This window comes from Leptopilina boulardi, unplaced genomic scaffold (assembly GCF_019393585.1).
Source record: "Leptopilina boulardi isolate dan_hultmark-lab unplaced genomic scaffold, ZJU_Lbou_2.1 LbouV2_131, whole genome shotgun sequence".
In the NCBI taxonomy this organism is placed as follows: domain Eukaryota; kingdom Metazoa; phylum Arthropoda; class Insecta; order Hymenoptera; family Figitidae; genus Leptopilina; species Leptopilina boulardi.
In genome coordinates this window covers 312769-323462 of record NW_026137676.1, presented here as the reverse complement: position 1 = coordinate 323462, position 10694 = coordinate 312769, and the positions used below count along the sequence as shown (strand labels likewise).

The 10694-nt window shown below is 31.5% G+C and overlaps 1 protein-coding gene across 3 annotated transcripts in view; it reads left to right on the top strand.

Moving 5' to 3' along the window:
• The first annotated feature begins 3757 nt into the window (after positions 1 to 3757).
• LOC127291315 (putative leucine-rich repeat-containing protein DDB_G0290503) overlaps positions 3758 to 10694 on the top strand; it is a 212533-nt gene continuing 205596 nt past the window's right edge. The window contains exons 1-11 of one of the 3 annotated variants that reach the window (XR_007844581.1): positions 3758 to 3963; positions 4048 to 4107; positions 4645 to 4842; positions 4923 to 5232; positions 5426 to 5537; positions 5634 to 5701; positions 5913 to 6062; positions 6140 to 6247; positions 6380 to 6576; positions 6719 to 6757; positions 6842 to 6891. Coding sequence is in view for 2 of the 3 variants with exons in the window: in XM_051320381.1 (XP_051176338.1) it covers positions 5040 to 5232; positions 5426 to 5537; positions 5634 to 5701; positions 5913 to 6062; positions 6140 to 6247; positions 6380 to 6531 (783 nt within the window). In the remaining variant the exon portion in view is untranslated. The other 2 variants (XM_051320381.1, XM_051320380.1) reach the window with 2 other exon arrangements.

The window sequence follows — 10694 nt, the reverse complement described above, 5'->3', positions numbered from 1 at the left end:
AAAAAGGCGAACAGGAAAGTCGTGAATTCGACCAATATACGGTCCGGCAAGCGATATATGTGTTAGGGGTGGTTTTCAGGGGTTCGAGCGCGTTATACCGAATATGGATTTTGGAAGGGGATAATAAAAGAGAATTTTTAAAAATATTTTCAGGAAAAAAGGCGAACAGGAAAGTCGTGAATTCGACCAATATACGGTCCGGCAAGCGATATATGTGTTAGGGGTGGTTTTCAGGGGTTCGAGCGCGTTATACCGAATATGGATTTTGGAAGGGGATAATAAAAGAGAATTTTTAAAAATATTTTTAGGAAAAAAGGCGAACAGGAAAGTCGTGAAATTAACCAATTTGAGGCCTTCTATGGGATATATGTGTTAGGGGTGGTTTTAGGGGTTCGAGCGCGTTATACCGAATATGGATTTTGGAAGGGGATAATAAAAGAGAATTTTTAAAAATATTTTTAGGAAAAAAGGCGAACAGGAAAGTCGTGAAATTGACCAATTTGAGGCCTTCTATGGGATATATGTGTTAGGGGTGGTTTTAGGGGTTCGAGCGCGTTATACCGAATATGGATTTTGGAAGGGGATAATAAAAGAGAATTTTTAAAAATATTTTCAGGAAAAAAGGCGAACAGGAAAGTCGTGAAATTGACCAATTTGAGGCCTTCTATGGGATATATGTGTTAGGGGTGGTTTTAGGGGTTCGAGCGCGTTATACCGAATATGGATTTTGGAAGGGGATAATAAAAGAGAATTTTTAGAAATATTTTCAGGAAAAAAGGCGAACAGGAAAGTCGTGAAATTGACCAATTTGAGGCCTTCTATGGGATATATGTGTTAGGGGTGGTTTTAGGGGTTCGAGCGCGTTATACCGAATATGGATTTTGGAAGGGGATAATAAAAGAGAATTTTTAAAAATATTTTCAGGAAAAAAGGCGAACAGGAAAGTCGTGAATTCGAACAATATACGGTCCGGCAAGCGATATATGTGTTAGGGGTGGTTTTCAGGGGTTCGAGCGCGTTATACCGAATATGGATTTTGGAAGGGGATAATAAAAGAGAATTTTTAAAAATATTTTCAGGAAAAAAAGCGAACAGGAAAGTCGTGAAATTGACCAATTTGAGGCCTTCTATGGGATATATGTGTTAGGGGTGGTTTTAGGGGTTCGAGCGCGTTATACCGAATATGGATTTTGGAAGGGGATAATAAAAGAGAATTTTTAAAAATATTTTCAGGAAAAAAGGCGAACAGGAAAGTCGTGAATTCGACCAATATACGGTCCGGCAAGCGATATATGTGTTAGGGGTGGTTTTAGGGGTTCGAGCGCGTTATACCGAATATGGATTTTGGAAGGGGATAATAAAAGAGAATTTTTAAAAATATTTTCAGGAAAAAAGGCGAACAGGAAAGTCGTGAATTCGACCAATATACGGTCCGGCAAGCGATATATGTGTTAGGGGTGGTTTTCAGGGGTTCGAGCGCGTTATACCGAATATGGATTTTGGAAGGGGATAATAAAAGAGAATTTTTAAAAATATTTTCAGGAAAAAAGGCGAACAGGAAAGTCGTGAAATTGACCAATTTGAGGCTTTGTATGGGATATATGTGTTAGGGGTGGTTTTAGGGGTTCGAGCGCGTTATACCGAATATGGATTTTGGAAGGGGATAATAAAAGAGAATTTTTAAAAATATTTTCAGGAAAAAAGGCGAACAGGGAAGTCGTGAAATTGACCTATTTGAGGCCTTCTATGGGATATATGTGTTAGGGGTGGTTTTAGGGGTTCGAGCGCGTTATACCGAATATGGATTTTGGAAGGGGATAATAAAAGAGAATTTTTAAAAATATTTTTAGGAAAAAAGGCGAACAGGAAAGTCGTGAAATTGACCAATTTGAGGCCTTCTATGGGATATATGTGTTAGGGGTGGTTTTAGGGGTTCGAGCGCGTTATACCGAATATGGATTTTGGAAGGGGATAATAAAAGAGAATTTTTAAAAATATTTTCAGGAAAAAAGGCGAACAGGAAAGTCGTGAATTCGACCAATATACGGTCCGGCAAGCGATATATGTGTTAGGGGTGGTTTTAGGGGTTCGAGCGCGTTATACCGAATATGGATTTTGGAAGGGGATAATAAAAGAGAATTTTTAAAAATATTTTCAGGAAAAAAGGCGAACAGGAAAGTCGTGAATTCGACCAATATACGGTCCGGCAAGCGATATATGTGTTAGGGGTGGTTTTCAGGGGTTCGAGCGCGTTATACCGAATATGGATTTTGGAAGGGGATAATAAAAGAGAATTTTTAAAAATATTTTCAGGAAAAAAGGCGAACAGGAAAGTCGTGAAATTGACCAATTTGAGGCTTTGTATGGGATATATGTGTTAGGGGTGGTTTTAGGGGTTCGAGCGCGTTATACCGAATATGGATTTTGGAAGGGGATAATAAAAGAGAATTTTTAAAAATATTTTCAGGAAAAAAGGCGAACAGGGAAGTCGTGAAATTGACCTATTTGAGGCCTTCTATGGGATATATGTGTTAGGGGTGGTTTTAGGGGTTCGAGCGCGTTATACCGAATATGGATTTTGGAAGGGGATAATAAAAGAGAATTTTTAAAAATATTTTTAGGAAAAAAGGCGAACAGGAAAGTCGTGAAATTGACCAATTTGAGGCCTTCTATGGGATATATGTGTTAGGGGTGGTTTTAGGGGTTCGAGCGCGTTATACCGAATATGGATTTTGGAAGGGGATAATAAAAGAGAATTTTTAAAAATATTTTTAGGAAAAAAGGCGAACAGGAAAGTCGTCATATTCGCAATATTTTTATATTTATTCTTAATGGGGGTTGTTTTTACCCTATTTTTTAAAAATGTCAATTTTTTATTATTGATATTGTAGTTTTTCACCATTCTGAAGGTTTTCCAATAAAAATTTTTTTTTTTTAAAAAAAATTTTTTTTTGTTCGGCGAACGTTCTGAATTTTTGGCTCATTTTATTAGACGGTTCAAAATATTATAAATCTTTCAGAAATGAAAATGTTGCTTATTGCTCCTTTAAACGTTTAAAATGTAAGGCCAAAATTATCAAACTAGACAATGGGGAGTGGTTACAGTCTGAAATTCATGAAAATCATAACCATTTAGACGAATCGCGGGATTTTGAAAATGAAGAAAAAGCCAAAGAAGAAATTTTAAAATTCTGCGAAAACGATTATAATTGTAGTCATTCTGAAATTTTCAAAGAAGTTTGTAACCGGTATTTTAATACTTACAAAAAGTTGACAACGCTACTTTTTTACAAAAACAAAATTTTTGCATTATTAGTAATTTAAATTGATATAATTTATAAGTTGAAAATATTAGTTTCAAGTGTTTTTTTAATAGTAAATTCTTTTATTTCAAAAAACTCTTACTTTTAGGCATTAATATTATTTTCGAAATTTCAACACAATATATTTTGATTTACAAATAATTTTTTTCAACTCAAATAAGTATAGAATTAGCAGTATTTGCAATAAGTTTGTTGACAAAAATAAAATAATGTTGCCAGCTTTTTTTGTAGATTTATTTTAATTTTACAATACAATGTTTTATTATATATATTTGTGTAAAAGCACCAATGAAAGATGACTTAAAAAGATGTATTCTTTTAGTTGTAATTATTTTCAAATCTAACAATTTCTTACTTATGTTCTTTACAAATGTTTATAGTTTCTTAAACGATTCCTCTCACTGCTACTAATTATAATGGTTTTAGATACGGAGTTAATCTTTCATTCCAAGGATTAAGACCGAGAATGCAGAAAGCAAAAATGAAGTCTGTAATGAATATAGATACTGGAATAAAATTTTTCCAAGAACTCGATAAATTGGATTCAGCCTGGTTGGAAATTGTAAAAGGGACCTATATTTTAAATGTTGCAAAATGTAAAGAAAGCATTAAAAACATCTACATCGATGCTTCAATACAGGTTTCAAAAAATATTTTTTATTTTAATATTTTTAAATGTAGTTACATAATTTTTTCAGTACGAAATATTTAATTCATGTTACAGATGACATTTAAAAAATTTAGCGTCAATGTTGCAAATATATTAATTGTAGATGGAAAAGCAGTAAGTACCAATACTTAAGGAGATTCACTACCATTATTTTGACCCATTTAAATTTAAATTATTAAACGAGGTTATATTTTTTTTCTTACATCATTTGGGTCCTAAATCCATATAAGGTGGTAAAAAAAAACAATTTTATTTTTTGAAAATCTATGCAAGAGACTCTTAAGAATCATTAAAAAGGTGTTGAAAAAATTTGACTATTAAAAATACTTAAAATTGTGAAAGGAGATATATATTTAATAGAAGAATGAAATTATACTTTAACTCATATTTTCCTTTCTTTTTTACAAAAATTAAATTTTTGAAAATCTATGCGAGAAATTCTTAAGAATCATTAAAAAAATTGGCGATGAAAATCATTAAAATTTAAAGGATTCAAAATAAAGGTTGTGACTCCGCTTAAGCAATACTCAGAAATGTAATAAATACAAAATTTAAAAATGTATGCATATTTATTACTGATATTGAGTCACTAAATTATTTAAAATAAAAATCATACAATAATTATTAATAATACTGCTTATTTTATACAAGGTGTACGTCGCTTTCATTATAATTTCGGGAAACTTCACGAAAGAGGTCAAAGCAAAATCGATGGAATTTTTTCAAACAGAGGGCACATTTCCACATTTAGAAAAAATTTTTAGCCCCTACGATGGGGAATTACTAATAGCTTGCAATAAAGCTTTTCCAGAGGTGATATATTCATCCACATGGTGGCATTTCAGACAAGTAAATTTTTTAATTATATATTGAAATTAATTAAGCACTACTCAGTTTGAATTGTATATTCACAAAATTCCATTTTACAGATCGTAAAAGAATTGTGAATTCAAAATAATTTAATTCAATCAGATTCTAAATTACTTGCTTTCGCATTTGCACTGCCATTATTGCCGAAAGACAGGATTTGTGAAGGATGTTTATGTATGGGTTGTGTAATAAAAAAATCCACCAAAGCCGTACAAAATTTTACTCAAGCAGTCTCAAATATAATTGTGGATTTGGCAGGAATAATTGTCTTACATGAAGTCGATGCTTTAAGAACAAATACGGCAATGCAGATATGTATCAGTCAAGTGGAAAAAATGTTTAAATCAAAATCTGCCGGGGAGTTAATTGGTAACTATTTTTTTAATAATATCGTATTTCATGTAGTATTATTTAAAAGTTTTTTGAATAAACATTAACCTGATAATTAGTTATTATATAATTTCAAAAAATTCATAATATCAATGCTCATAATAAAATGTTGTATAATATAATACAACCTTTAAAGATCATATCATATAAATTAAGAATATTAATATTACAGAATTTCTGAAAGGATTTTACTCACAAGAAGTTTCGACAAAAAGGACACCAACGAGTGAGATTAATGAAAAAGTTGAAGACATTTGGCATAAGTTTCGTACTTCGTCAGGAAAGTTAGTAAATTTTTTGATTTAATTAAATATATTGACCTTTAATACTCTATAATTTATGCAATTAATAATAAATAAATATTTAATAATAAATTGCAGATTAAAAACTAAAGAAACAATGCTGGAATTGACGACAGAATGCGAAAATTTTTTGAAAAATATTAAACGTAAGTGTTACATTTTTAATTAATATTATTGTTATCAAGTTCTTTTTAAATTTTCAATAATTACATCTATAAATTTAAAACTTTACAAAAAAAGATTAAAAATTTGAATATTGTTGCAACATTTTTTAATACTCCTTTTTTCATTAAAGTCACATTTTTCTATTTAAAGCAATAAATAAAAATTATTCAATCGCTTTCTGCTATTTCTTAGCAACCACAACTATGAAGTACACTAATTTAGATTTGGATCTTAAAGTTTTAAAAAACATTCATCCTTTAAAAAATGAGAAGAATTTAAAAGTTTCTTCTGCCAGAGCAAAACATATAAAGAAATCTTCAAATATAAAAAAAGAGAAAAATGGTAAGATTTTAATAAGAGATAGTCTTAATTTTTATTGTTCACTTTCAGTAGAATAATTAAAATATTTTATTATGTAGATGAAGAAAACCTTTCTATCAGTCAAAAAAAGCATCACTTGGTGAAAAATGAAGCAATCTACATTTCTGAGAGTTCTTCTGACGAAAGTTCGAAAAAGAAAAAAAAAGGTTTATTTTTAATATAGATTAATTTTGTCATTATAGTTGAATTTGTCAATATAGTAAAGTAAACTGTCAGTTAAATAATGATCTATTAAGTAATTGAGGCATAAATTATTAATTTAACATTTTGTTTTACAGGTAAAAAACCATTTGTCAAAAAATATTCATGCCCAGAATTATCGCCAGATGATGATATCGAAGAAGACGAGGTAATGGAGGAATCTGATGTTGCATCAACTTCATCAGAACCACAGAAAAAACAAAATCAAGAATATCGGAAGGATGTCTAAAAAAAATAATAAAAAAAGAGAATCCACTTTGGAATCTTGATTTTGGTAATATTTTGTTGTTTACTTAGTAAACTCTGATTTTTTTTCCTCATAGAGAGCTTTATATTTTTAAATACTATTAGAGTATGTAAAAGATACAATTTTTCTATCTAAAAGTTATAAAGCTATATTTATTATAATATTTCAGATTATATAAGAAAAATGACACAAATCCTACGTGAAACTAGTATGTATTTATAGTTTTATTAATAATTCTACTAAAATTCGAATTTTATATTTAATATTTAATTTTCTTAAAAACTAATTTCAGACGAAATGGATGAAAGCAGTGATATAGATAACATCAATAATGAAATAAAGAAGATGCTAGATTCAAACAAAGAAAAGAAAGAAGAAGATGAAAAAATGAAAAAAGATACAAATGTACTACAACCTAAAATTGATGAAAACAAGAAAGAAAATAGTATTAATAACGAAATAAAGAATATACAAGATTTTAATGAAGAAAGAAAAAAGGAAGATGAAGAAGTGAATGTAGACACAATTGTACGATGTATTAAACCTACAAGTAACGAAAACAATAAAAAAGATAGTATTAATAATGAATTAAAGAAGATGCAAGATTTTAAATATGAAAGCAATAATGAAGAAAAAGAAATGAAAGAAAATACGAATGTACAACCAAGTAAACCTAAATTAATTCAAATAGAGCGCTTAAATTCTAAAGAAAAGTTGAATATAAAAAATATAAACGATTATAAAGAAAGTAATAAGCAGCAGATCTCTCTAGAAGGTTAGTTATTCTTGCTACAGATTTTAAGAGTATATTATTTCTTTTTTTGAGTATAAGGAAGAGCAGTACAATTTACGTAATTTATGTTTCAGATGACTTTTTTGATAAACAATCAATTGAAGCTATTGATTTTACGGAAGCTGACATTAAAAATCTATTTGGTAACATTTTGTATATTAATTTTAATCAGTCGGTACAAAATTGACACAAAAAAATTTTTTTTTGAAAAAAAAAAAAAAACTTTTTTTTCTCTATAAGAAAAAAATTTTTTTTGTTAAGAAAAAAAAAATTTTGTTCTTAATTAAATAAAAAAAATTTTTTTTTTTAAAGAAAAAAAATTCAAAATTTTTTTTTTTAAAAAAAAATTTTTTTTTCAAAAAAAAAAAATCTAATTTTTTTTGTTTACATTTTTTTTTTTTTTTTGTCTTTTAATAGTCTATTGCACAGCTTGGAGGAGACAGGCGAATTTACGGAGAGAGCGGATGTTTTTAGCATGCGTCGAGCGCGGGGAAGCTGTAGCATGAGCGCCGAAGGCGCGAAGGCGAAGGATGAGTGAATCGGAGTGCGAGATGAATGCTAAAAACTTCGCCCGACTGTAAATTGGCCTCTCCCCATGTCGTGTAAAATATTTTTTATTCCTCAGGCACAAAATAGGCGCTTTTAGATATCTGTGGATAGGGCGTAAAGCCACTCATTGATGAAACAGGTCAAAAATGAACTCTCTTGTTCGCCCTAGGGCGTAAAATTTGACAAGTTATTGGATTATTGACCCGTTTTCATCAATGAGTGGCATAAAACCCTATCCACAGGTATCTAAAAGCGCCTTTTTTTGTGCCCTCGGAATAAAAAGTTTAGTAAGGGACATGGGGCTAAAGGCAGCTAATTAATGAACCCCGATTTTTGACTCACTCGTTTCGGTCTTAAACTCGCTTGGCTTCACCTCGGTTACGGCAGCTCGTTCTCGACCTTCACTCGTTCTCAAAAATCGCGGTTCACTAATAGCTGCCTTTAGACCCGTGTCGCTTAATATACTATTTTATCGTGGATGCACGATTCAGTCAGTTTTGTGACCATAGTGAATAGGGAGCTTAAACTCTAGAATTTTGAGTTGGCGCAAAACACAAGGTATGTACTATCTCACTAAAATCGTTGACCTGTTTGTTCCTGTGTGAAGCATGCGCATTACGAAAGCAAATGAAGATGAAATAGAGATATCTAATATGACGTCACACTCAACCGGTAAAGTCACATTGTAATATTACTAACATTACATGTAACATTACAGTGACATTACAGTAATGTTACGTGCTACTTGGGTTAGTATAATTTTTATTATAGAACAGTTCTAGAACTGTGTTTTAGATTTGTTCTGTAACATTTGTTCTGTATTTGTTCTGTAATATTTTGTTCTAGAACAGTAGTTCTAGATTATTTCTGGAATTGTGCAATAACATGGTTACTGCATTGTTATAGATCAGTTCTAGTGTGCACATTCTAGAACCGTTCTAGAGCAAGCTTATTTTGTAAACTTGCAGCAAGTTGGCAGTGCAAGCTTGCAGCAGTAGGACATTTTGTTACTTGCAACAAACTTGCCACAAGCTTTCCCTCTTTGCAATGCAAGCCCGTTGCAAGTTTACTGCAAGCTTTTGTGCTGATTGGGTTTCGCTCAACAGATTTTTTAGGTTATGTTGAAAACAAAAAGTTTCTCGTATTATTATAGGAATTACAAGGAAAGCGAGTAAGAAAATTACACTGTATTCCTTGAAATCAACATTAATTAATTATAAAAGGTCATTTATGCATGAAAATTTGCTTTATTTCTATTAATTTCATTGCAACCGTCAGAATAGCTCAGTGGTTAGAGCGTCGGCTTTGTGGGTGGAGCGAACCTAGGATCTGGGTTCGCCCCCCCCCCGCTAGCTGGGGATTTTTCCGATGAGATATTCTGGGCGGGCGATTTGAAACCGAAGACTTGGTTGTGTTAATATTCGAGAATTCGAATTAACACATGCAAGACTCGGCGGACATAAATCGGCTGTACTCGGGAAGGTTTTTCTGTAGTTTTCCCTTCCCGTGGCCAAATGCCCAGGCTAATGCTAGTACAGTTTATCTATTCAAAAGGCGGCTGCAGCCGCCCAAGTAGGGACCTAAATGTAGTGAGCACTCTCTGCCGTCCTAATTTGGACCACAATTCGATTTCAAATTGATTTCAAATTGGGACGTCAGGGTAAGGTTGAGATATGTTTGAGAGGGGATTGTAAAAACCGAAAGGTATACAATGAAACTCAAATTTATTTATTTATTAATTTCATTGCACTTTTTTCTTGAACGGAATTAAAAAGAATCCAAATTTTTTTAATTTTATGGCAGCATTGTTGTGTAAAAAATTGCAATTGAGAATTCCTTAACAAGACATATCAATTAATGGAATAAGGGACATTCAAACTCTGAAAGTATTTACTATACAAAAACAACGATCGGTTGAAAGTTTAACGGTGTTCTGGAATGACAAAATGTCGTGTGTACATCGGACGCAATTCTATAAATAAATACTTAATTACCGCTAAAGGCATCACCTGACGGGCGCACAAAAATTTCCAATTTTACATTTTATATTATAAATCTATTAGCTAAAGAATGTGAATGCGTGGTGTCACATTCTAGGAATCATCAATCCAGAAGATCTTGTGTCAAGAGGCGTGAGAGCTAGAAAACTTGATAGGATTCAGTTATGGTGGAAAGGACTATAATGGCTCCAATCTGATTGTATACGTTGGCTAGGGTAACCTTAACCAATGCAAGAGATTCCAAGGATAAGAAAATTAACCGTATATCACGTTAGTGTGTCGAGATGTTCATCAGTGTACTTGTTCTCTAATTTGAAACAAATGTTGAAGAAAACCAGTGTATGCTTTCGAGTATATAAAATGTTTTTAAAAAAAATATGCATCAGCAAGTGAAACTCTTTTTATGGACGAGTTCCACTAATCTATAGAAATGTGGATTGGAGTCATTCAACAAAAATATTTTCAGTGGAATTAAAATGCTTAAAAAATAAATGATTATTGGATTGAAAAAGTCATTTGCTACCATTGTACTCATATATCGATTGTGAAAGATTAATGCGTGTTAGAAAACGTCTGCGAAACTTTGATCAACCCTATGACCAAAAATATTCATTGATTCTGCAATCACACATCATCGGATCACGGAATTGATAATAATCGTAGAGATTGAACGTTTGCTTCATGCTGAATCACAATAAATCTTCGTTAATGATATTGGATCGTTCAAAGTGGAAATATGGTTAAGACGCCAACAAGTGTGAAACAATTCGTCAATTCAGAAGTGGACTACGCTGGACCAGTAT